Source organism: Gambusia affinis, linkage group LG18 (assembly GCF_019740435.1).
Source record: "Gambusia affinis linkage group LG18, SWU_Gaff_1.0, whole genome shotgun sequence".
In the NCBI taxonomy this organism is placed as follows: domain Eukaryota; kingdom Metazoa; phylum Chordata; class Actinopteri; order Cyprinodontiformes; family Poeciliidae; genus Gambusia; species Gambusia affinis.
Window position 1 is genome coordinate 4,962,777 of NC_057885.1, and position 23,721 is coordinate 4,986,497.

At 42.1% G+C, this 23,721-nt stretch overlaps 1 protein-coding gene across 6 annotated transcripts in view; it reads left to right on the plus strand.

The window, feature by feature from the left end:
- Nucleotides 1-23,721, plus strand: part of nrxn2b (neurexin 2b) — a 746,427-nt gene that overhangs the window by 683,714 nt on the left and 38,992 nt on the right. For 5 of the 6 annotated variants that reach the window (XM_044097998.1, XM_044097997.1, XM_044097999.1 and 2 more), the window contains one exon: nt 12,043-12,132. The exons of the other annotated variant lie outside the window; for it this stretch is intronic. In XM_044097998.1, coding sequence (XP_043953933.1) covers nt 12,043-12,132 — 90 coding nt within the window. The remainder of the gene's footprint in view (nt 1-12,042; nt 12,133-23,721) is intronic. 6 annotated transcript variants of the gene reach the window in all.

The window sequence follows — 23,721 nt, forward strand, 5'->3', positions numbered from 1 at the left end:
CAAATTCGTACGATCCAGGTTGTAATTCTTTAAATGAGAAAAACAATAGTCAATACCCACAGTCTGAGCCAGTTTTGTTTTCTGCATGCAGTGTTACTAGAATGCTGTCCCCGTCTCGGTAGAACCCGATTTAAGAGGTTGTCATGAAAGGTATCTTCAACCACGAGTTCAGTTTTGGCATAGCAGGTTCTAAATTGGTCTAATCGCTTAAAAACAAGGACATGCAACATCCTGTTTAATCTCCTTCCCTAGAGGGGCTGTCATGGCCTGCATCAGGCAGTCTCATTGGGATACCATGTCATCGTGAGGCCTGCCACAATGTTTTGCACATATAGAAAGTTACATGAGCATATTTTTTTTCTTGTCTCAGCTTGAGCAGAATAAATGGTCCCAGAGGGCAAGCAGAGGACCATGCTTGTCCACTTAAAAGAAACGAGACAAAAGAAGACAGTGGTACGTTATCATTTTCATACACACACTTATGCTAACAGACGGCCTCGCTCCCTAATGTTTGTCGCATCCAGTTGTGTAGTTTTCCTCAAAAGGCTCCCTCTGAGGTCTGCATTCATAAGCGGATGATGTGGAGAGACAAGATGTTGACAGCAAACACGGCCATCACGGGTCAGGCACATTCCATGGCAACGCAACACGTCGTCTGATGTCCCACGAAGTGATGTTTGCCGTCCTGAGGGGAGTCTGGGTCTGGTCCGCGTCTGATCCTACGTGTGACAGTGCGTGTGTCCGCGTCGCGCAGCGCATTGGCTATGAATCCTGTTTTTTTCTGTGCCTCGGTTGTTGGTGTGTGTACACGCATGCGAGCACAGGACGGACGGAGGAGCCGGGGCAGCTAATTCCATATGTCAGGTGTCCCCGTTGGCCGCCGCAGCAACAGTTAGTGGCGCATCCCCACCTCTCGTATTCCCAAAATGGCCTCGGCTGGGGCTGGATGACAGCAGCCCGGCGTCACCCCAACAGCAGCGAACCGGCCGCGCTTAAACAGGCCGACGTCGGCGGCGCTTCCGTGTAACACGATAATGGTGCAATTTCACACCCAATTTTCTTTTATTCTTTAAGAATAATACTTTCTGATGGATCAAAGAAGGCGATTATTTTCAGATCCACCATTTACAAAAACATAGCAGCTGAGTCAGTGTTCAGAGTCAGACTGCTTCAGGTTCTGTGCTGAATCCTATTTTTGTCAGACAGCTGAAGTTGGTTCACACACTGACCTCACTTCTACTGTGAACATCTCACAGTGTTTGAGCAATGCACCAGTCGGGCAGCCAAACCACAGAGCAGCAGGCGCTTTGGTTACACTTCATTTGAAGGCGTGTGCATTTCACCTGTCATGTGACGCCATGACAGGTGAAATGTATGAAACATGAAAGAGTCTTTTGGTAAATAATGGCACTTTTAATTCAAAGTTGCAATCATATTTTATCATTGATTTTCAACGTTGTGCTTTGACATTGTGCTCTGCAACTTCGTTTTGTTAATGAAAATACATAAATTATTATTATTATTAGTAGTAGTAGTAGTAGTAGTAGTAGTATTGTAAGTTGACACTTTCAATTGACATTTAATCCCAATTTTAATGCAGCTTTGCATTAAAAGTGTCATTACTCACCGAATGGCACTTCATAACAACAGTTGTAAATATTCATGAAGACTCCTTCATGTTCATGACAGATGTTCTGTCATGTTTATGACAGTGTTATACCAGTCTTATTCACACCCCTTCAAATAAAGCGTTCCCAATGTTTTTCAGTCATTAAATGAATAAAAGCTGAGAACTCACATTGCTGAATTCTGTAAATACTTTAGCATATCGCTCGCCTTTGGTTCTGATCTGATTTGATGACTTGGTGAGAATGACCTTGTGATATTAAACGACCTCTGTCAGGGAACCCTTCGGTTCTTTTATGGTCGATATTTGTTCAAATAATTCAACCCAAAATTTCCACAAATCAGTTTGTACAAATGTCGATAACAAGGCCTTCAAATAAATTCTTTGATTGCAGTAGCATTAATGCACAGAAAATTGTGGACAAATCCAAACTTTAATTTGAGTATACATTTATACAGCGAATACATAAAAAAACATGATCCTATGTTAAAAAGAGTCTTTTTTTTTTCCAATAAAGTAATATTAGTGGCACAATTATTGATTCCCCTGCTGTCAGTACTTTTCTCCTCTTCTCAACTTTTTAAAGTTTGAAAATACAGACAAATCTCTGACAATCCATCTTTACATTATTAGTATTTAGATCATTTAGATCTAAATTATCCATGTACGTCCTTCTAGGTTCTAGATTATTCTAGATCTTGACAGTATCTTTCCAGGCTTCATTTCAATTTATTAAAGACCTAAATTTAAGTTACTTTTCTTTACATGTACATTTGATGTAATGTGATCAATAGCACATGATGTAATGGTTTTTGTCAGCCATTAGAATAAAAACGTATACACCGCACAGTTTGCAGGCATTTTATCTTAACTGTATTTTACTCTTCTTTAGAAAAGAAAAGAGTTTTAACCAAATTTCCTCGTTTGCTCAGACTCGGCTCTTTATTCTAATACTTTCAGACATGACAGTAGCTGTGCTTCCGTTACAAATGTACACAAAACTTTGTCCTTATTCTGCTATAATGTTGGAAAAGAAACTTATTGGGTTGTTTCTGTTAAATAAGAAATGCAATTAAAATCACTTATGAAAAAGTTTGTTCACTAAAAATAATGGCATGAATGGATCTCAACGAGATTCAGCCATAGTGCATGTGCTCATGATCTGCCAGCCAATCAGAGGAGACGCTGCTGTCTCATTCAGGCATTGGAGCAACAAGCTTCAGGAGCGAAACGTACGCAGCGTTTTGGGGAAATTGTAGTCTGCGATTTCACAGAAAAGTGACGGATTCAACACATTGGAATGATGTGCCTACCAACAAGCGCGTTGCTACTGTATGCACACGGTTGTGAAAAATTCAAAATAAGTGTTTACATTGTAGTTTTGCGAAATACATACATTTCAATCCTGGTGAAAAACCTCATCTTTCTGCTCTTTTTTTTTTTTTATTGCTTTTTAAAAGTTGTCGTATTTCCATTGAGCCAATTGATTTTCGGAATTCCAATTTGCACCATTTTATTTTATTTCACTGATTAGGTAGAGGTGCTAACTTTAGACAAATAAAGCTAGCTTATCTGTACACTGAATGTTGAATCATTTGCGAGGCGAGTGACACCGCCAGCTGCTTTTACCAGCATTTCCTGCCGTGTTTTAGCGCTAATTCTGCCAGAGACGCCGTCCTTAATTGAAGCACACGACGTACCGCACAGTCTGTCTCTCTTTTCGCCACGAAATGTGCCTTTACTGGAGATCTTCAGAGCTCCTCTCTGTCGAACATGGCGCTCAGACTCTCAGAGGAGAGGTCAGCGTTAGCGAGTGAGGGGCCGCCAGCAGCAATAATCCCCCTCTTACAAGAAGCCGGCTGCCCTTTCAAAAGCTGCTCCAGAAACTAGCAGAAAGGCAGAGCTCCAAGGGAGAAAATGTTTCACAGTGGTCAAGTACGATGTGCAGTTCTCCATTTATTTGTTGCTCTTGAGTCACATGTATAGGTACATACAGAGTGTGTTGCTACAAGCAGCTGCCAGGGAGACGAGCCTTCCTTTTAGAGCCACGTAGCATGAGATGTCCAAGTTTTCTGAAGGTCTTGTGAACGGCTTTATTGTTGTGTTGCTGCATTTCAGTAACTGATAGAGGATTTAAAAAAAATAAAATAAAATTAGACCACTTATAAGAAACCACTACTTTATTCAAACAAATAAGTATTCGGATGGATGGATGGATGAACCCATCGTTTTGTCTGCACATAACAATGACTCACGGAAAGCCAACTCAAATTATATCTTTAGGTACTTTGTCGCACCCTGTCATGGAAACACATAATTTGTTCCAATCTTTTTCGCTAAACCCATGAAAATGTCAAACATAATGCAGCCTGACTGGCATAAAATAGTATTTTCACACTAACAAGGTGATTCCTTTAAGAGCGATTAGCTGGCAGCTTGGCGTAGTTTGACAGAGTGCGCAGGGTTTCATTAAACAAAGAAAAAATGCTAGAAAATGGGAAATGGGCCAGGAGACTGGAGGAGAAAAGAACGCAGCAGAAAAACCGGAAAAACAAAAATGATAAACTTTTTTTTTTTCTTTTCAGTATCGTCATCAAACTACTACTGAACACTTTGTTGATGACACCTTACTAATATCAGGGTGAATCCCTCCCTTTTCACTAAAGAACTGACTTTATTTTATGTGTCAGATTCAAGAAACAAAGCAAAAAAAAATTTATTCAATAAAAAGTCTTCCTAAGTATGGTGTACTTGATTAGCACTGCTAAATATTATATAACTTGTGAAAGACTCTTCTTTAAATAAAGAACATTCAAGTAACAAATGTTATGGTGTCACTGAAAACCAGCTTTGTGTAAACGGGGCGACGGTCTTTTGAATCCCAGCATGGTGTCCATCTTCGCCCCAAAGACACCAAGCTAAACCCGAAGCATGCCTCTGTTTAATTTTAGTCATTTTAAACCATGGTAAATGTGGTTGCTTTCTATTTTATACCTCACCAGAAATAGCAAAACTCAAAACCAAAGACTTTTCTAGGGTACATCTAGAAGTCTTCATCGTCCTCAAAGACAGAACAAGGTGGCGCAGGAAAAGATGGAGTAACTAGCATACTGCCATTCTCTTTCCCCCAGCCCCTCTAGAAGACATTTAAAGGGCCCCTTCAAAATGAAAGTTGGATGTTTGAGACGGGGAAACTAGAAAGACGAGATTCACAGAGGAGCAGAAAGTCTTTGTGGCGGCGAGGTCAGCCCCAGCTCTTCCAGCTGAGCCGCGAAGATGTTCTTACATCTCAGATAAATGGTGTAAGAAAAAGGGGTCAACACAGCGCTCCGCTCTGCTCCTCACTTCATCCTTCCTCTCTTTATCATTACTCATATGCCTCCAATGTCTGCTCGGCATCCATCTTTGTCTTTGCGAGCTCCATCGTGGCGGAGACGGAGAGCCGAGCCGAGCGGCGCGTGAGCAAACAGGGAAGATAAAGACACTTTGAGGAGAAGGAGATTGAAGCAGCCAAGAAGATCAGCCTCCCCTCAGCCTGTTGGCAAAAGCAACATGAGAGCGCTCTGAAAGTAGTCGAAAGAGTAGCTGAAAGCAAAGGAAGAGCACACGGATTAGGGTAGGAGAGGGGGGCGCGCTTATGTGCAAGACGCCGCAGTCAGACAAATGACTGGAGGCGGGAGGGACTTTAGCTGAATGTGGACTAGATTTCGCTTCAGCAGTTTGGGCCTCCCAACAAGACGCAGGGAGGGCAGTCTTCCGTAGTTTTAATGGTTGGCTGGGCAGAACATGATGGATCATGTAGAGGGGTGAATCTCCTGTCAGGGCTGGCAGGAAGCCCTTCTTCACTGTGAGGATTCTACAGACGAGCAGCCATTTGTGGGTTTTTTTGTTTTGTCTTTTAAGTTTACGGGGTTTTTTCGGACGCGATGCTCTGTTGCGGTAGACTCCGGCAGTGATCACTGCTGGATCCGAGCAGGGAGACGTGTGTCTGGTCGTAGCGGATGTAAATCAGGACTTGTGATGAGACCTAATTATCGTGAGACTGGGTTAAAGCCTCAAAGACGTTTTTACTCCAATATCTTCAGCTTGACAGCTGCTGTATGGGTTGTGTGACAACGCTTGAGCTCCAGGGATATGGCGACGCAAATTGAGGAACGGCTGACACTTGATGTAATTTTCTAGTTTAGGGTTTTCATTATGTTTTGCACATATAGGGGGAAAAAAAACAGTACAGCCGAAAGGAGCGAGCGAGAGGGAACTGAAGGCAGCCAGCTTAGTCGCTCGTCACTGGTGACATTCTGTTGGTTCTTATTGGGCCTCTGGTGCTCTGCGACTCCATCTGATTGGATCCTGCACAGTTGGAAGGTGTCTCAAATTATTGGCCTGTGGCTATGGGATGATGGAGAGAGAGAGAGAGAAAGAGAGAGAGGAGAGAGCAGAGAAATAGTCAAGAAAGTAATGAAGAGGAGAGAGAGAGTTAAGTAGTGCAGATCGGCAGAGGAAAAAGATTGCTCTGGGTAATTAGAGAAGTGACAACTTTGATTTCTACAAGTTTTTTTCTTTTTCTCTTTTTTTTTAAAGCTGGTGGATGGGGAGGAGGGGAAGGGGGGATCCTTCGGCTGACTCTGGGAGCAGCTCTTGCATTAAATCGATCTGTGGCTCAGATAAAAGGTGGTGGAGGGAAGAAATGAAAACGAGCTGTTGGACCGATAAGTGCTGCACAGACGAGAGATGGTGAACAGTTAAAGCGATGACAGCCATGTGATTAAAACACAGGCAGACATGTGTGCAGGGGGGACGTGTTTGATGTAAATAAATGAGTGGGTTAGGAAGGTCTCTTCCCTCATTTCACCCTCTCCAAACTCAGCTTGGGAAACGTGGAGAAACTTTCACATTCTGATGAATTCTTTGTGTAATTATTTTAATGAAGTAGCTGGCAGACTCAGACTGACGTTACAGGTGGAGGTTTCAGTCGAAGACTGGCAGAGCGGCGTGGCCGCGGGCCAACCGTCTCCAGTGTAATCTCCATTCTCATGAATAGATTTCCAATGTGGGTGTCCTGTACAAGGGCATCCGGTCGCCTGCAGAGCGACATGATATCCAGCTGGCTTCCCAGAGCACACACGGTCAAATGCCACCACACAAATGTGCACATGTGCAATGACATGGAAGGCAAGAGATTTGGCTATCATCGCACTTGAAGGCAAGTCGCCCCAGACGCGCATCGGAGCAGATAGTTTACACTCCCCGCGTGCCGATGCATCTGTTACCCCCCCGCTCCCATCTCTAGATGCCAACCAGGCAGCGTGTACCCGCCCCTCCCTGCATCACAGTAGATGTGACACCTTCCTTGAACTGGTCCCATTATAGCCGCTATCTGGACAAACCGTCTGGCAGCAGACATGAGGCGCCAAAGGAAACACAGACAAGGGTTCTGGATGGATAGTCCAAACCACAGGGGGGGGGGGGTTTGGGGCTTCAAGCAAGTTTTAACAGGAAAAATGCTTATAGAAGTCATTGTGGCAGCATGCTACTGTACTGGTACACACATCAATTAATGGGCACTAAAAGCTAAAACAATTACATTTCTGAGCATTTATGATCCACTAACTTTTTTACCCTTTCCTTGTAAATTAGTTGAGAAACAAAAAGCAAGTGTGCGATTTTAATAGTCTAGATCGGCGGTTTTCAAAGTGTGAGGCGCGCCTCCCCTGGGGGGCGCCAGAGCATGTTAGGGGAGGCGCGGTGCGAGGGAAAAAATAAACCGGAAAAGCTATCTGCTTGCTGTCTACTGATGTGAGAGAAACGTCTTTTATTACGATCAACTCTGTGGATTTAGGATAAAGTTGGTACTGTGGGGTGCGCGTGTGGAGCGGGGATCAGTGGAAATGTTTCCCACCTTAGAGGATGTTTTGGCCAGTGATGTCAGTAACGTTACTGACGTCGGACCACTTTTTTCCGTAACGAGTAATCTAACGCGTTGCTATTTCAAATCCAGTAGTCAGACTACAGTTACTTATCAAAATCATTTTTGCGTTACTGCGTTACTATCTCCTTTTGTAATTTAATCGTATTTCCTCTGTCTTGTCGAGTGACCGACGTCTCTATGCAACAGAAATGTAAACAATGGAGGGAGATGCGCATTTTATTGGTGGAAAAACTGGAACTATTTTGAGTTTCTGTCGACAAGTCCGATTATTATAAGCGGCTTTGGGCTTCCTTTTTTTAAAAGTCGCTTGAAAATTTAACGAGTTGCTGGTTGCGCCTTTTTGGGCTCCTTTTTGAACGTGAAGTTACTCATTTGGGGTTGGGAATAAGCAGAGACTCACAATAAATCCCAGAATTTGTCCGTCATTAAGGTAGTCTTACCCAGTCTCTCCCTGTTCATCATTTCCAGGATGATCCGTCCCGCTGTGTCTTTGTTAATGTCAAGTTAATGTATTACCTCTGAATGACGCGTTGCGCTCCAGAAAACTGCAAACATCGAGACCAATATGAACAGCGCAATAAACGTGTCCGTAGTTGGCAATAGTTATAATGGCAAGTTAGCACCGTTATAATTATTAATATTACTGTAAGTGTCACAAATCTGTGCAACCATCTGAGCTGTGGAGCTGCAGGAGGAGCTCTGTGCGCTGCGCTGACACCAAACGCAGGGCCGTAACGCAGAATCTGGAGGCTTGGGGGAGGGGGGGGGCTTTAAAATCCTTCTTGGAGTTTTCCAGACAACAGTGGACCACACAAACTACTCACGTTTTTTATTTTTTTCTACAATCTCCTCTTCAGTTCAACCTTATCAGTGGAGACACATTGTTGATGTTACCGTTATAAAATAGCTGACAATTAAGTATTGGCAAAGATCAATGTGATTTTCACAGGAGGCAGAGCGTTGTTGTTAGCAGCTGCTGAAAGTAACTAAAAAGTTACTTTTAATGTAACTTAGTTACTTGCAAGTCAAGTAGTCAGTAATATAACTAAGTTACTTTTTCAAGGAGTAATCAGTAGTCCGATTAAAGTTACTTTTTCAAAGTAACTATGCCAACACTGTTTTGGCCAGAGCGGGGCTGAAGGTGGAGTTTTTACAACTGGACTGTGACATGGAGCTCATGTCACAGTTCGGGGGTTGTGGGGGGGGGGGGGGGGCGCAGCAGGCATTGTGCTTCTTGGAGGGGGGCTCACCCTTTCATACTTTGAAAACCCCTGGTCTAGATTCATATCAAGCAAAGAGTTCTGGGAATGGAGGCCCAGCTGTTTAATCAGCCAACCACCCACCGTCTCCTCCACTCTGATGCAGAGCGACCTTCGGCTGGTTTGCTCAGACCGACAGATTTCTCCTCAGATCCAAATGGATGAAAACACACAGAGGGATGTAGATCACTTGTGGGCCGAAAGACCCAACCAGCAGGAGGAAATTGTTGCCGTTCTTGTCGCATGTTGTGATATTCAGTCACATCCTGCTTCTTTATCCCTACAATGTTTCCTCTTTTCCAGACTTCTTTCAGTGTTTGGAGTTTGTAGATGGCAGTCTCTGCTTCTTGATCCGCATTTTGCTGCATGCTGCTGTTTGGCAGAAGAAAAAAAAACCCACATACATCCGCATACAGTACGCTCACTTTGTATTCTCAGAAGTTATTACTTTGTCTGATGCACTCTTTATCAGTAATAGATAGCAAGCAAGCACCACACCACAGTGTACCACATGTAATCTCCCAGTAACAAACCTTACAGTGAAAGAAAGAATACCTGGTTATAAAAATCAGAGATCAAATGTGAGTGAGTGAGTAAGAGCAAATTGTGGAGGGGGGGGACAAAAACAGAAATGAGAAATTGCTAAAAACATGCCCAGTGGAAAGAGGAAGGAAGAAGACAGGAAATAATGGAGATGAAGCAAAGTGGAAGATGAGAAAGTTGGAGAGAATGGGGCGTGCAAGTTACTAGCCAGAGAGAGACAGAAATGGATTTTGGCAGGAGGGTGAAAGAAAGGACAGAATGAAGCGTGGATGAAGGATTGTTTTAGAACAAGGTTGGGACAAGCCGGAAAAGGAGGAAAAGAGCCGGCAAGAAGGAATAAGCGAGTAAGACGTGGGGGAACGGATTAGAGAAAGAATGCCTGAATCGTGCAAAAAAAAGAGAAAGTTTCCTCGAGAAGAAGAAATGAGTAAAAGGTACATTTCTGAGTGTAGAGTCTCAGCCCGGCCACTAGAGGGGGATGAAACGGATTGTGCATACAGCAGGTTTTGGTTCCTGGAGGTTACAGTGTGAATCGGAGGAAAGGAAGGGATTTAGAAGGAAGAAACACAAAGGAATGGTCTGCCGGTTTTCCTTTTTTGCTTTATCTCCGCAACCCTGCCACACCCCACGCTGGTCCTCTGCCCAACACACTCTTTCTCTCTCTCTCTGTCTAATTTGGTGATTGCAGCAGAGTGGCCGTGTCATTACTTACGCAGCCTTGTGTTAGGGCTGTAATTGCCGCGCTGCCGTTCCAGAAAAGCACAGCAGAAGTGCGCTTAATCTAAAGTGCGACGTCAAAACACACATGTAATTGCTGCACTGTGGGGGTTTTTCTTGTAATTTAGAAAAAAACGACGGTTTTGGAAAGAACACCGTTTGTTCTCGCAGGTAGAGTCAAAACAAAAATGTGCAGCTGATTTAAAAGAGAGGAGAGCTGAAGGATGAACTGAGGAAACACCAATTAGGTTCTCTTTGAACCTTAGATTTTTTATTTTTTTAAAGTTTGATCTATGTTATGATGAGTCATTTTCTGTTCATTTGCTCTGACCCCGGCTCATGCTTCTATCCTCCCCTCATTTCAGCCTTTCCTCCCATCTTCTGCTTTCTTTTTCCATCAACTTCTCATTATGCTCTCTCTCCCTTCTGCTCACACACAAACAGGCGAGAGAATTTACACCCAACATGGCCTCATACATGTGCAAACACATCTTTTTTCTTTCTTTTTTTTTTGTTTGTTTGTTTTTGTTTTGCTTATCTGAGGCGGTTTTGCGCACGCAGGCAGGCGTGGGGAGGGAGACCCCTGGGGAGAGGAAGTAGGTACTGCAGAACCGAGAGGTGGTCTATTTTAGATCTCTGCTGCAGCAGCACGGGGCAGTGGCGCCGTTAAATCAAAGTACACTCCAGATAGGATGCAGGATGAGTTCCCCCCCCACACACACATACACTCTCTCTCTCTCTCTCTCTCTCTCTGCAGATAATTTCAGCAGCACCACTCCAGCCTTCTGCTTTCTCAGATTTCCTATTAAAACAGGCAGTAAGTTAGGTGTACGTTTTGTTTTTTGTGAGTTGTCCTATTTTCAAAAAGTGCTGTCTAAACATAGCCCTACTGAGTTTTTATTTAGCCTGTAATCTTCTAAGACTGCCTTTTGACATGGACAATAACTCCTAATTAATCCATCACATCAGACATCATCAAGCCCCCCCCCCCCCACACACACACACACCACAGCCTGGTCACCATCAACCCCTCTCTTCCCTTCCCCCCCCCCAATTTCAGCGCCGTCTCTGTTGACGGTGCTGGAGATGCAACGCAGCGTGACCCAGAGGTTGATTGAAGTGAAGTGAGGGATAATAAGTTGCTGCAGCAGTGATGAAACTTCTTTGACACGCTGATGAAGTGCTGCTAATTGCCAAGTGCCAATGAGAAGTTCTCCATGAATGCATGAGGAGGTTTGGGGGTATGTGGGCAGGAGGAGGGGGGGAGGGGGGGTTAAGCGCTGAGAACTACTGGTGCTCTGACAGATCTACTTAATCCATTTTGCTTTAGGTGAAAAACGGAGCGGTGGTTCAAGGGGTCCGAACGCCGCAGCACCGTCAGATTTGGGAGGTGCCGTTTGGCTAATCGACAACTCTTTATCCACAATGAGAACTTCAAGGCGCTTTCCTTCAGAACAACCACGAAATGTGTTTTGTTTTTTGTTTTTCTTTTCATGTGTGATTATGTCATGCTCCTTTTGAAACAATATTTTACTGCTGACGCTGAAATGTCTTGTACTGTTTTATTCTTCCTTATTGTACTTGTGTTGACTGCTGGTTTTGCTGGCTTTAACATATCTTGTCACCGCTAATGATTTTTCTAATGTGCTAAGAGCTATAAATTCTTTAAAAAAAAAAAAAAAAAAACATCTAAATCACTTTTAAATCTGTTTAACATGGCATCAGACTAAAAAAAAAAACAAACAACTAATTTAAGCTCAAGGTAACTAGAATGTTGTTAACCTGTCTAACCGAACAAACCAGCCCAAAACAACATCAAGTTCTTCCTGTCCTAACTAAAGCTGATTTAAAGTTCATAACCTGCTAAACCTTTTGCAATGTTGCCCTTCTAACTTCTAACTTTCTTAACTTCCAGATTTGCCTGTAACCGTTTTGTTTCTAATTTGTCTTCTCCAAATTTCTTAAAGGGAACTTTGATAATGAGCGCCTGGCTCTTGCTAGACAAAGAATCCCATACCGACTTGGTCGGGTAGTTGATGAGTGGCTACTCGAAAAAGGTAATAAAATCCCTTTAACTCCACTAATGATCTAACCGCCTAACCTACCGTTAACCACAGCTCTGGAGGAGGTGCAGTGCCATGCAGCAGGGGCAAATGTGATTGGCTCCTGAACTAAACTATAGGTTCCCGTCATTGTAGAACTACCAAATGTAGCAATGACCAGATTTTATGCTCAACTGGAATTGAAGCATGTTCCACCAGATTTAGCTTCACCTTCGTTGGCTTTTATAGAGAGATATCTCCGTAGTTTCCAACAAGGCCACATTTCAGGGGTCTTTATCCAAGGCACCCTAAGTTGGGGCTGCATCTCTTCAGAGCTTTAATCTCCAAATAACCCAACATAACCCTTAATAATCTGACCACATGTAAACCGCTTCCTTCCTGTGTCTTCTGTTTGCTGAATGTTGGCTGGATGTAAAACAACAAAAAAGTTTGATTTGCACTGGATTTTTCCGAGAACAGGACCCCTCCACCCCCCTTCCCTCACCCCCTAACCCTCACCCCCACACCCCCTCCACCCCAACCCACAACCCCCCTCCAATGAAAGTCACTAAAAGTTAAAGGGACCGTTTTTGTATGAAGTCTATACTCAGTGCGCCACGCGGGCGCCTTCTTTGCCCCTGCCGGTGTTGTACCTGACAGCACCCTGAGTTTTTAATGCGGTCCCATTAAACTCATTATTCTTTAACCCTTTGAGTACCGAATGTCCCAACCTTCCTGTCTTTGTCTCGTGCCGTGTGTTTGTGCTGCTGAAGGTGGTTGATTCTTCAAAACAAGAATAAGCCAGTAAAAAACAAAACAACAACAACAAAAAAAACCCTACAAGGGTAAATAAATATATATGCACTGCTTCTTTTTTTTTTTTTTTGCATTGGAGATGCATTGAGATGATCACAACCTAAGCGTAAAGACGGTTAGCTTTAGGGGGTTCTCTTTGAAACGCTATCCGAAAACACAGGAGGATGAATTTAGAAGATAAAACTCTGTCTCGGAGAGAAAGATGAGGTATTTTTTTTTATTTTATTTTATTTTTTGCAAGAAGCAAACAAGATGAATGAACTGCCTACATATTTATTTGATGAAAACAAAACATTCCCTGTATTCATATTCAGCGGCCATAAACTGACTTCTTTGCTCTCCTGTGGCGCCGCAGCGAATGCACGATAGCTGGGAATAGTCAGAACAGAAATTAGAAAGGATTGGGGAGATTAAAGTTGAATGAAAAAGTGAATCAATAAAAAATGATTTAGCAACTTCATGAAATTATCTGTGTGCCACGAAAGTCTGAAGAGAAGAGCTTAAGAGGGAATCTATTATTCTCTTTCTTCTCCACTTTGAAATCTGTCAATAGATGAAAGTAATAGGAGTTATTAGTTGTAAACATTCCCATCGGCTCATGAGTTTAAATTTTGATAAAGTGAATATTAAAGAAGTTTTGATATGTTAATTGTCACTATAAATGGATTCAATCCAGAGGTGTCCCACACGCCATGCGATGAAGACAAAGAGTTGCTTTCGAACAAGTCTAGCTATCATTGAAGGGAATTAGTGGACATTTTTGAGCTCAAAGGGTTAAAGTTGATTTTTTTTTTCCCTCCCTTTTGTTCTTTATCCACTTAGAACTTCAAGCTATAAACCTCAAAGCAGAATCTAACCACCAACAGCAAATCAAACTCCACCCACACTAACCACTGAGGACTCCTCTCAGGATGTTCCGTCTTTACAGACTCTAAGGAAATTGGCTAACTTTTCCAGCCTTATTGAGCTGGTAGCAAATTCATGGAGTCCTCAGTTCTAACCTTGTTATAAATGTATTTTTAACTTAACCTGGATGTTGGTATTTGGAAGAACTTGGACAGGTCGTTGCAATCAACGAAAACTAAACAGATGCTAACCCTGTTCTAACTCCTGCTAAAAAGAAAACAAATCTCTTAAGTGAAGACGTCTTCAAATTGTCCTCTCCTGCTTGTTCAAGCGAAACTCAGAGGGTTAAAACGTAACGCAACGGTTGAACCTCAAATTGACCTCATCTGCTCTGGATAATTACAATAGTGTGTTTAAGAAAAAAAAACTGAAGGTCCCTTTAACATTTATTGTTTTCACCACTAAGGAAAGGGACATGTTTGCTGTGGATTCCAGTTGTTGAGTGGGTTGACTGGTTTCATTTGAATGAGACTTGTCTTTGTTGTTAAAAGCCTGGACAGTGGTAGATGAATGACTGATCTTTAATGTTGCAGAGTTCTGAATGTGAGTGTGACAAACGATCAGCCCTGTGGGTCTCCTCCACAGCAACCTGAAGTGTTTTACAGATCACAGACAGAAATCTACATGGATTTGCTCTCTTACACTTGAATGAGGCTAAATTTCATTCATAACACAGTTAAAAGATTTAATCTGAGATCATTTTTCATGTTGTAACCTGTCTTATTCTATTATTGCCTGTTTAGCTTCCTTTCTCTCTGTTTTATTCTGACTACTTGAAATTTTACCTTGTAGGTTACATCACTGTGCTTGCAATTTATTGAAACTGAAAATGTTGGCCTTCCCTTTTATAACCGTAATGATTTATTTTATAGTGGTGGAACTCTACAGTACAAATCAGAAACAGTTCCGCTAAAGCTAAAGCACTAGATTAACATGGTATTTGGAGGAAGCTAAGCGCTAACTTCAATTCAAATTTGAGCACCAATTTAATTTTGACAATATAACTTAAATATTCTACTATGCCCTTAGATATTGTATTCATGCATATATATATATATACATATATACATATATACATGTATATATATACATATATACATACATACATACATACATACATATATATATATATATATGTATATATATATATATATATATATATATATATATATATATATATATATATATCTTGTTTTCTACTGTCCATCTTTTATTTGTTCCTGTTTGTTTCTTGTTTGAAATGAAGCTACCGGGGGTGAAACAGAGAGAGGAGTAAACCGTTTCACCCACTTCAAAATAAGAGCATGAACACAAACTTTTTTTCTACTTGTGCAAATCTTGACAGTCGATAATTTAAACTTCAACAGAGATCTTGAACGGTATTCAACTGAAAGCTTAGAAAACAGGCAAGTAATTTAATGCCACAGAATTCATCTGTAAAAATTAATCTAGGGTTTAGGTTCAGTACGCTAGACGGAATATTAGCACCACCATTAGCGCATTAGCAGATGTGTACTATTTGTTTTGAGCATCAGAAGATTTATTAACTGCTGTTTCAGCTCCACTTTATCACATCTTTCCCATGCATAAAGCTGTGTTGTTTTGGTGGGAGTTCTGCAGCTGATCATGGACAACAGTGTGTCACTGCAAAGATGATTTGATTGGACTTAACATTTACAAACTGTCTTCAGCATCTTATTGGAGTAATTAGTACAGTTAGTGGCAGCCTCTGTCTGTAACAGCTACAGTAAGAGTGTCTGAAGTGCCGATGTTTATTTTAGTCCCAGATTTGTACTGATTGCCAGATCTTTGAAACAGGAGACAGACGGTACATTTTTCTTAAATGTAACAGCACCTTGTTTGTCTTCTAATAACCCTTTTGTTTTTAGCTTTAATCTTCATTTGATAGTAAATAGGACAACAAAAATTCAGCAAGTTTGACTCCAAAGCCAAACTAGAAATTTAAGATAAAGAAGAAAAGATAACATTGTTTCTTTTGTTAAAATACGATTTGTTTATTGTTTGATCGCATAAGGAAAAAGAAATCACATAAAATAAGTTTCATATTTTCAATTAGAATAGCAAGCTAATGCTTGTGGCCTGCAAGCTCTTTTTGCTTTACCATTTTAAAAAGCAAGTCACGAAGTTTGGACACCACTGTCCAAGAAAATAAAAAGTCTTTCCCTTAACATAGGGATTTTCCGACATTTCCGAATCATTTTCTTAGCCATAAAATAATGACATTGTCCAACTATATTGCGATATGTTCAGCACAAGCCTTGCTCTCGCAGGCTGAATAAACTGCAGACAGGCCTTGACATCTAGAAAACACAATTTCCTTTGACATTTTTACTTCTTCTTTGGTTCCTCTGACTTAATTGCTGTAAGCCTCACTGTCACTGAATACAGCTGGCTTTGAATCATCGTTTTATGGTAGCCATTTACACACCAAAGAGTCCAGTTGCTGTGGCCTGTATGTTTAGGAATAGTGTTTGTTAGTGGTAAAAAAAAGAAAAAGTGGATGTTTGAGATTCCAACCAATTGACCAGCATGCAACAGTCATACACACACACACACACACACACACACACACGCACGCACGCACACACACACATACTGAGTGTTAGTAGCCAATATAGTCATACTTTCAGTGCTCTTTGGCGGTAAGCATCTCTGTAAAAAGATACTTAAAGGATTGTCACAGCAACAAACCATATTCCAGGTTTTGCAATCTGTAGTCTGTACAAGAAAATAAACTGATTTAACACTGTGGTGCTTCATTAATTGTTTAAAATCTATTCAACCGCCACTTCCATTGTTAAAGGAGGCGTACCATTCCACTCCTGTGTCGACAGCAGCAAAATGAAAGGGCTAATCGCTCACTTTTTGCCCTGACAAATCAGTATTTTGGTCACACCTTGATTTAATGGAAGTCATTGGAGCCCGCAGTCCTAGAGGAGAGCTGTGCTGTCTCCCTAGATCTCATTCTGAAGCCCTTATCCAATCTCCCATACTGTGTGTGAGGCAGATCAGAGAGAGCATCTCCTGCCCACTCTGTGCCCGCTGACTAAATTCAAAACGGCAGCAATTACAGGAAAGCAATGGAGGGGAAAAAATCCCAAGTCCCAAAAGTTTTTAACAGCTCTATCTGAGACAAAACTTATCGAGATGCAACCCCTTTACCCGGCGATGGAGCCGTCATTAGCAGTTTTCTCTACATCCATCCCCCTTCCTTGCCCCGATATTTCAGGTAATTCCTTTTTCTTGCTTTGACATTGAAGGACATCCTTCGTCCAAAACCACGGCAACCAGTCTCTTATGTCAAAGCTCCTACTTTTTTATGAGCTAATCTTCAAATAGAACTACAGACAAACAAGAGAAGAAACCTTCTTGATACCTTGGCACCATTTCTTTGCAGAACATTGAACCTGCCTATAGAAGATTAACTGCACATCATGTTGTTGTGAAGACGGGATCCCTGTACGGCTCACCAATCAGTTTCAGTGATGAACTACGATACTGAGGGAGGAGTAGGGGTTGCTGAAGAACCAGATTTAATGTTTGGAATTTAATGGCCATATATTAACTTCCCCCATCCCTTAATTAAAAGCAATCAAGTTCTCCCCCTTGGTGCGGGGCCAGAGCTCAAATCAAATCTCCAGGCCAGGCATCCGTCCAGATCAGCTATTCATGATCATCCCCACTTCATTTCAGAGATTCTGACCCATCTGGTCACAACCGAGCCGATCCGATGGAGGCCTTCTTCTCTTTTCGGCAAACCCCGGTGATGCGCTCTGGCTCACGGCGAGTTATTATCTTGTCTTCTCATTTGATCCCTTGGCACTATTATTGCACCATTCCAGAGAAATTGGGGGGAAACTAAATGAATTCATACATGCTTGCTCACGAGTGGAGAAGTGGCAGCAAGTAAGCGTGAAAGAAAGAAGGGAATCTTGTGTTATTTCACGGTCTCCTGCCGTGAAATGCCACCCGGCGCCCCACACCTCCCCAAAACGAGCACAGTCACAGAAAGGAGAGAAGCTTGTCCCCAGCTAACCACTGTACTATCTCTTTCTGCGTCTCCCTCTACAGTATTTCATGTTTCAGATCAACATACGGATAAGTAGTCTGATTAAATCCAGTTTATCCCCCCAAGAGTCCTGCAGATATTCTTGCAGAATATCACAGAGCGTTGCCTTTAAGGACCGCTGGGCATCAGACTGACTCCTAAAGCATTCCCCGCACAGTGTTGTTACTCTGTGCCTCACATCTTTATTGTCAAGTGCAATTAATTTAGAATTCAACACGAACCAGCCCTGCTACAAAGAAACTGAAAAAAGAGAGGGAAAACTTAATTCCCAAAGAGAGTCTTGTGCTGCACAGATAACTTGAAAACACTTAATATTTGACTTTTTTCGCGTCCCACCTTCACCCCCCACTCCCATTGTGCTCGGCTCTTCTTTGACTCACACCGCCCTTATTGTCTTAGGGAAGCTCTTTGTGTTGATTCTGCTGCAAGAAGAAGAAGAAGAAAAAAAGAGAATTCGGCAGGCACATGAAGGATTTTTGAGCAAAAAATCCATACAGACCCCACGTACAAACAGTTCAATTTTCTGCTCGGCACGTCACAAACAAGTGGGTTGTTGACAAAGGTGAATTCTGGGCCATCCCTCCCACCCTGCAACTCGGCAAAGAGAAAAACATTTCAGGTTGAAGTGCCTTCCCAACCACTTGATGGTCCTTCTCTCTGTGTGATAACAGGAGCTGAAGGTGGATGAGAGAGAGGTAATGACAACGGTGAGAGATGCATCTCTCTTCAGCTGCAGTCCCTTTCACCTTCCCTCATGCGCACTTAGATCATCCGTTACCTCACCCCTTACATCCCCCTTCAGTCCCCCCCGCCTTCCCTTACCTCCATTTAGTAATCGCCTCCCCCAGGTTAGCAGCAGCAAGCGCTTCCCTTTTCTCCTCTGCCCCTACAGTAGATTCTGCGGGGTTGTTGCAGACATGAAGCCATTATTTCGTAGCCTCCGACAGGCAATCTGTGCATTAGCAACCCAAGCGTGGCCCAGTCCAGACCCACTCTCTGGCTTGGCTCGGCTTAGCTGGTAATTACCGACCGCAGCTCATCTGAGACAAGCCATTTCTCTCTGTTAAGAAAGAAAATGGCCAACGAGGATGGCGCATCAATGCAAATCTGCTGCTAGAAATGTGATTTTACTCCTGCTACAGCAGCAACGTTTTGTTCCTGGGGAGGTAACTCAGCGAGAATCGAGCTGTCTGCTGTCTGCAAGCTCTGCACCTTGTAGTTTTTAATGTGCATTTGGATGTAGAGTGACCAGATGTCCCCTCGGTCTTGTCTCTTTATCCTCAGCCCACCTTTTTAATGATTTTCAAAAGGACAAACTGCATTATGGTGGTAAAGGCGCACTCATTAGCAGCTACGTTCTCAGCCAAGCTGTACTCCTGTGGGGTCCAGCAAACATAGAACCTTTCAACAACTTCTCTGCATTTAGATTCCACCCAACCTGACGTAAGAAAAAAAAAATCACAGCAAGGCAGGAATGTACCAACTGTGGCAACTTCAAAACACTTCACAGACTAGCAAAACTGGTGGTTCAAATGAACTTAAGGTTCGGCTGTGAGGAATTCAACAACAGAGATTGCATTATTGTAAGGTACTCCCCCAATTAAAACAATGGTATTATAGCATTATAGTAATACTTAAACTAAAGACACAAGTGTCACATCAAACCACTTTAATTAGCTGTATCAGATTACAGTTCAAACTGTAAAACTTTACTCAGAGAAGACTGAAATCAGAAGTACAGTACTCCAATTTTCTAAAGTTTTTTCCAAAGTCCTGTTCATCGCAGCCCTCACCATCATAATCATCAGAATCTTTGTTGTCATCACTGTTGTCTTCAGAAGCTGTACCAATAACAGCAGCAGCTGTCATTTACTGTACCAAACCTCTTATCTGACATGTTTAAAATACAGTAAAACATACAAATGTCAGAAGTCACAATGCAAACCTGCAACACTTCAGCCCACTGATATTGTGTCAATCGATGATGTCACTTAAAAGAATATCTTTCATTGAAGTAAAATATCTGATTCATTATCTGCACAATATTTACTGAAATAATTGTTTTTCACACAAGCCTTGCTTTAAAGCGCATCAAACAAAGAGGGCCATTGTTGTATCGACACCTCTTATGCTGTATGTATTGGGTGAATTTGCTTCTTTAAATGGAGACGCCTCCTTCAGTCAAATAGTAGGGCTCCCTCAGCAGGAGTCTTTGGCCCCACAATAAGGTCATGGAAAGAATGTTATCACAAAGTTAACCCTGTCATTAGTTGGCTGCATTTAAAAATAAGGTTTGGAAGGTAGAGGCGACTTAGTTCTTCAGTGTCTTCCTTCCTGTTTCATACATTTACCATGACTCCAACTGTGCCGTTTCTTCTTATCAAACCCATCAGGCCTCCCTCCGGCAGTTTGTCTTGATGACATTCTATCCTCTATACCCTCATTCATTGTCTGTCACTCCCCATTCCTCCATCGTATATCTCATGTCCCCCTTTTCTCCGCGCCGCTCCAGCCCTCTTCTCCCCGTGTCGTCTTTCCGTCTCAAGCGCCGAGCTTTGTAACCGTGGAGCTGTTCGCCAGCAGACGACAAAAGGAAATTACATTTAATAGTCTTTTAATAGGGGTGATTTAATTTAAACCTTTGATATTATAATGTAAGTCCTCTTTTCAGAGGAGAATCGGCAGGGAAAATGGCAGGCTTGTGTGAGATGTACAGTGGGGGGGAGTTCTTGTCTGCCTTCAAATTGATTACCTGCCTAGCATGGATAGGGGCACTGCATGCCGCATTCCACTGTGCATTAAAAATGTAAAAATACCCCCTCTCCTCCAGCTGTACAATCTGCTGTGACATGCAGGAGTCATTACTGCAATGACTCAGCGAGGAAATCAAAGTCAGAAGGCTGCTCGTTTCTCCATGGCTCTTCCCAGCCACTAAGTTCGCCCTCATCCCAAGCTGCTCCACCGATCAGTGGTGATTGCAGATGATAGCGCCTCGAGCAATACCTGTCTCTTTTGCCCACATGCCCTGTTTAAGCAGAAGGAATATACGGGCTTTTTGGTCAAGAGACTTGCTAGACAGCGGAGACAGGAGCAGCAGTTGCAGCTCGGAACGTCTCATGGAGCGGGTTAAAATGTGACAGAAAACAAACACGACCATTTGCCCCAGATAAGCAAGCAGTTTTTTCCTTTATCACTCGGTTTACAATTTTCATGTTTTCTGGCTTCAAACTGAAGCAGCTTTACTTGCTGTTTTCAGTGTTTTCCCACCATTTAAAATAAGAATAGCTCATTCTATACGTCACTCCTAATATTTTAAGTCTGTTAAATAATTCACCCTTTGTTGCTATAACAACCAAGTCCGATTAACAACCAGCCCCTTTTTCTATGCTTTGCTTTGTCCAGAGGGTCTGGACCCTCAACTAGTGAGAAACAATTGCTTCTGGACTCTTTTGAAGTTTTACATTTTACTCAATTGCAAACATTTGTGCATGACGTATGTTTTGCGCCAGTTCAATGCTACGAAGCTAAATGGAAATTGTCTGCATTGCAAACAACCGTCCTCCACTGCAAAGGGAGAAGTGCCGACCCGAACAAGATGGCGATTAATGTTGATCCAATATTTGTAGGCGTGGCTAACGCAGACTGAACAACTTAGTTCACTTCCTCCGCAGGCAGACTACAATTCTAAAACAGCACAGGTGTGTCATTGATTACAACTTCTCCTTCTGGTCATTGATTGGCCTAGTAGAAATTCTACTAGAGGAATCCAAGTAAATGGCAGAAATTCCTTTCAGAGTACTGAAGGGAGATGAGAATTTAGTGGAATTGCCTGGAAAGGCAACAGCCAGGCTAAAAACAACCCTGACCCACTGAAACAGACTCCACAAGACCTCTGATGGTCTAAGAACGCTATTTCACTTTCAGTGTGAAATTTGCAGAGTGAAGTCTGGTATTTTCTGTGCTCACCAAGTGACTTCTGGTGAAGTCTAATATCTTATTGTGAGCCCTAGATGCGCACTTAATGCCTTGTTCCTTGTGAGGGTTTTGCATAGACCAGCCAAGGAGACGTAAAATAATTTCCAAAAATAATCTTAATTTATTACAAAAAATGTCCAAAATAATTCAAAAATGACAAATTGGGCCCAAAACTGAGGTCAACATAACAAAGTGTAACTCAAGTGGTAACAAAAGAAACTCAAGCACAAACTGACCTAACAACAAGACATGAGGGGAACTTAAAAGTGGCTGATCAGACCACTAACACATACAAGGGGGTAACTAAACACACAAGAACCTAACAAATACTGGTGAGGATATTATTAAATCTTTAAATTAAATAAATATCAAATTTAAACTAACTTTCAAAAAGAGGAAACATTAAATAAATGGTCAAAATAAACTATAAACCAAATATCCCCTTCCCCTGGTGAACAGATGGACCGGCCCGCTGAGGGAGTTTGACATCCGTGGACCTCAGTCAGCTGGAGCTCATCTGTAATTTCCAGGGGCAGGTCCAAAGGAAACTAATAACTCAAAAGAAAGAAATTAATTGGTTGTCTTTAACAAGAAATACAAAGAACTGACAAATAAAGTTAACTAAATGTGTGCACGTCAAATAGTTAACTTAAAATGTCAGACTAATAAAAATAATTTCAAAGATAAAGATAAATCTAAACTAAGCACTAATTAATATATGTAAAGTAACATTAAAGAAGAACAGAAAACCATTACCAATTCTTTGTGACAGCAGGGACAGCTGTCACATTCCTGTACTGAGCCGTATGGTAAGGGTCAGGGGGGTTCAGTTCGCTGTTTTGATCATTGAGGCAGTGGAAACATTCTCCTGAATTCGCCGGACCATAAAATATTGTACTGTGAAAACAAGGCAATAGGTGTGTGCTTTAAGTTTACTGCGCAGGTCTCAAACTCCAGTCCTCAAAGGCTGCTGTCCTGCAACGGTCAGACGTTCCTCTGCTGCACCACCTGAACAGAATAATTAGGTCATTAAGGCTCTGGAGAACTGATCTACACAAGGAGGAGGTAATTAAGCCATTTCATTCCAGTGTTTTGTACCTGTGGCACATCTAAAAACTGCAGGACAGCGGCCCTTGAGGACTGAAGTTTGAGACCCCTGGTTTACTGTATCAATGTTCAAACTCTTATTTTGAAGAGAAAAAAAACTGGAAGTAGTTCTTAACCTGTTGTGTTGACAGAATCAGCTAATAAACTCTTATTCAGGATGACATAACTCATTGGGTCCCTCAGTAGAAAGTGCCAGACGAGATATAATTGTCTGGTAATTATATCACAGTTAGCACTGTGAGAACCACGCGTTAGCTGTTAGCCACTAACAACACCAAAGCTTCCATCTGGATCACAGCTTCCTATTGGCGTTGAACTAAAGAACTATTTCTGCATTTTAATGAGTCTCAATGGCATTTTAACATTTCTTATAAAAACAATCTTTAATACTTAAACTGATAACTCATGTGAAATCTTTGCACAGTTTGAGAGTCATGAAACGTCTACTCACTATCTTCCTCCACTCTTGGGCTCATAGTGACAAGGATAAAAAATGGCACTCCTGGATTGGCTGGTTTGCAAATAGCATGTCAAGTAGCATTGTGCTAAGCTAGTTCAGTTTCCCAAGCTGCGTTATCTTTCAAATATTTTAGAAATATTCTTTGAAAAATCTGTGAGTCAGCAGACTCTCTGTAAGCAATTCTGGATCACATTCCAAGGACTGAACCACAAGGAGGCATGAGTCTACTGTATCTATGCCAACATATCCT